Source organism: Camelina sativa, chromosome 16 (assembly GCF_000633955.1).
Source record: "Camelina sativa cultivar DH55 chromosome 16, Cs, whole genome shotgun sequence".
Taxonomy (NCBI): domain Eukaryota; kingdom Viridiplantae; phylum Streptophyta; class Magnoliopsida; order Brassicales; family Brassicaceae; genus Camelina; species Camelina sativa.
This window is the reverse complement of record NC_025700.1, coordinates 940,772-943,490: the sequence shown is the minus strand read 5'-3', so window position 1 is coordinate 943,490 and position 2,719 is coordinate 940,772. Positions and strand designations below refer to the sequence as shown.

General features: G+C 34.7%; 1 protein-coding gene across 5 annotated transcripts in view; it reads right to left on the bottom strand.

The window, feature by feature from the left end:
- Positions 1,342 to 2,719, bottom strand: part of LOC104749133 — a 4,820-nt gene continuing 3,442 nt past the window's right edge. For 2 of the 5 annotated variants that reach the window (XM_010470707.2, XM_010470709.2), the window contains exons 8-10: positions 2,125 to 2,192; positions 1,937 to 2,047; positions 1,342 to 1,667 (exon numbers count right to left, since the gene is read on the bottom strand). In XM_010470707.2, coding sequence (XP_010469009.1) covers positions 1,606 to 1,667; positions 1,937 to 2,047; positions 2,125 to 2,192 — 241 coding nt within the window. In that variant the 3' untranslated portion in view covers positions 1,342 to 1,605. Of the gene's footprint in view, positions 1,668 to 1,936; positions 2,048 to 2,124; positions 2,427 to 2,719 lie in introns of all 5 variants that reach the window. The other 3 variants (XM_010470708.2, XM_010470710.2, XM_010470713.2) reach the window with 3 other exon arrangements.

Genomic DNA, 2,719 nt, shown 5'->3' with positions numbered 1-2,719 from the left:
AAGTAAATACTATAAATGTATTTCACTTTTATTAAGCTAAAATAAATATTTAAGGCTAAAACTTTATACATTTTCTGGAAAATACTTTTGTATACATTAATCTTTCACTTTTATACTAAAAGAAATAAATATAATAAACACCTTTTCTCTGCCATAGCCAACATTATCAAATATCAAACCATGCGGAATTTACCAACACAAGTTAGAAACTTAGAAATCACAAACGTCATTATGAATCACATCACATTTGAATCAAGATCATTCCAATCTACCAGAGACAAGACAAGAGTTTTCACTAGATGTGATTTCTGCGATAGTCATAAACTGGGCACACAATTGCTATAGATTTCTTAATTCGTATACTCTTAAACAAGATCGAAGAGCTGTAATGCTGTATGAAAAGAAGAATAAAAAGGAAAAGAAGAGCTGCATGGCCTAACGTCGGTTTAAAATTCTGTACTCATTAACTTTTGTAGTGTGTGCACATATATATGATTCATGATCGTAGCACATGCATGCCCTTCGAAAAAAAATTCCATTTAGATACATTCGACTTAATACTAAAACATTTAGTCTGGAAAATATTTTATTCCAGCTTTTGTATATATTCTATTTACTTTTCACAACTAGGGAAGAATCGATTTACAATAAGAAAAAAATAAAAGACAACAGCAAAAACAGAATAAATCTACATATATTGAAAGTAATTAAACATTATTTAATTTACACTATTCTTTAGATTTTGATTCTTTAATTTGTTGAGTCTTTTAGTATAGTATATTTATGTTCTTTGCAAAAAGAATTGGTTAGCACCACAAAAATCAACTATTAAATAAAAGAGTGTTTCGTACCTGGTAAGCATGTACACTCTCGCAAATTTCTTGTCACGGGGTTTGTTACACAAATGTTCTCAGATTGGTAGATGCATACTAAACCATTGCAGTAACCCTTTATTTTGACCAATAATATTGAAATGAAATTTCATTACGTGGATATGATGGAAATTTGTAAGAACAAATAATGATTTTGTTGTAGTCGTCATGATCTTTTCAAATAGTCTCCAACAAAATGGTTCTCTTTTGACCTACGAACAAGGAAGGTATCGAACAAGATGTTTTTTGCAGTCGGCCCCTTAGGCCCATTATGTAGAACTATACGCAGTACTTTGGTATTGTTTTCTCTTAATAAGAAGAGTTTGGAACCTTTAAGCTACTGTGATGTTATTAAACAAAAATCTCACTTCAACGACACTTGCACTGTACCATTTTTGTATTCTAGTCGAACCTTATTATGTCATCCGGTTTGACGCGGAATGTAAGAAAAGAAAAAAAACACACATTCTGTCTAAAACTAAAATTAAACATCTATTTAAGATAAAATACGACTACATGATAGAATTGAAACAATACAAAAGAAACTAAGTTTAAGCCTAATTCTTCATTCAACTAAACTGTCATAGAGGTACAAGGAGACTACACCCACAGGCTCATTTTTATTCATAAAACTTTGATTTATATGAGATATCAATAACTATATATTTGTTATTTTAATACTGCTTGGTGTCTTTCTGAAGATGATTATGCGTATGGTCCTTTACCTTCAAATTCAAGGCTTCTCTTCGTCTGAATTAGAACGAGGTCCAGGCACAGAATCCACGAAAAACTCCTCTATTCATGCAGAAAATTACAAAATATCAATCATAATCAAAGTAGAAGAGATAATATGATCATAGAGCATGGCAATATATCAACAACCAAACTTGACGTTCAGGCTCGGGTTTTTTCTTTCTTTCAATTTTTACAGTTTTACGGTGCCCCAAATTTAGTTCAATCTGATTCTGTATGATATCCATTAGTGTTCCAGTTTGGATTTTTACTGATATGTATGAAGACTGGTGACACTGCAAGAAGAAGAAGAAGTTGAAAACGAGAGTTACCTATGCCCTCTTGTTCAGGAGAATCCAAGAAAATCTCTGAATCAGATGGCAGAAATGGAGAGCCTGGATAGTTTCCTAAGGCTCCTAAATCTGCAACATACATATCTTTATCTGATAATCAGCTCGTTATGAATCTGAGAATTCCTGATTAGACCCTGAAAAATATAATGGATGTTATTGAAACTTACCTCCCAGATTTGACAAATCTGCGGTGAGATCAGAAAGGCTAAAGTTCCAAGGAATCTGATCAAATGACCTGAGGGAATCTCTGGAATTCCCAGCTCCTCCTTCATCCGGTCCAACGTCAGCTGTGAATGCAGAATCGAGCACTGAAGTGTCCATTACCATACCCGACATGTCTGAAGCAGCAAATGGAAAGTGTCCACTTGATGCCACAGAAGCAGGACTCGCTGCCATCTCAGGCATCCCACCACTGCTTGGTGGAATCACTTGAGGAGTTGCATCATTCGCAGTTGTATCGATCACCATACTAATTAAGAAAAATGGAGATTTAGGTTAGGACATGCCATCAACTGATACTAATCATTCTACCCAAAATAAGTTAACTTGTACTGCGAGTTAGTTCTTACTCATTCGCTGTATTCATCCGCAAAGGATGGAAATTCGCAGGGGCAGGGACTCCATTAACAACATGGCAGCTCGATACTCCCATTGGATCAAGATGGGGATGGCCTGGAACATGCATTTGAGGATGTTGTAGCACTGGGTATCCCATTGGCATGTTAACTGCACTGCGAAACAACAGTGTTAAATAACAGTGAA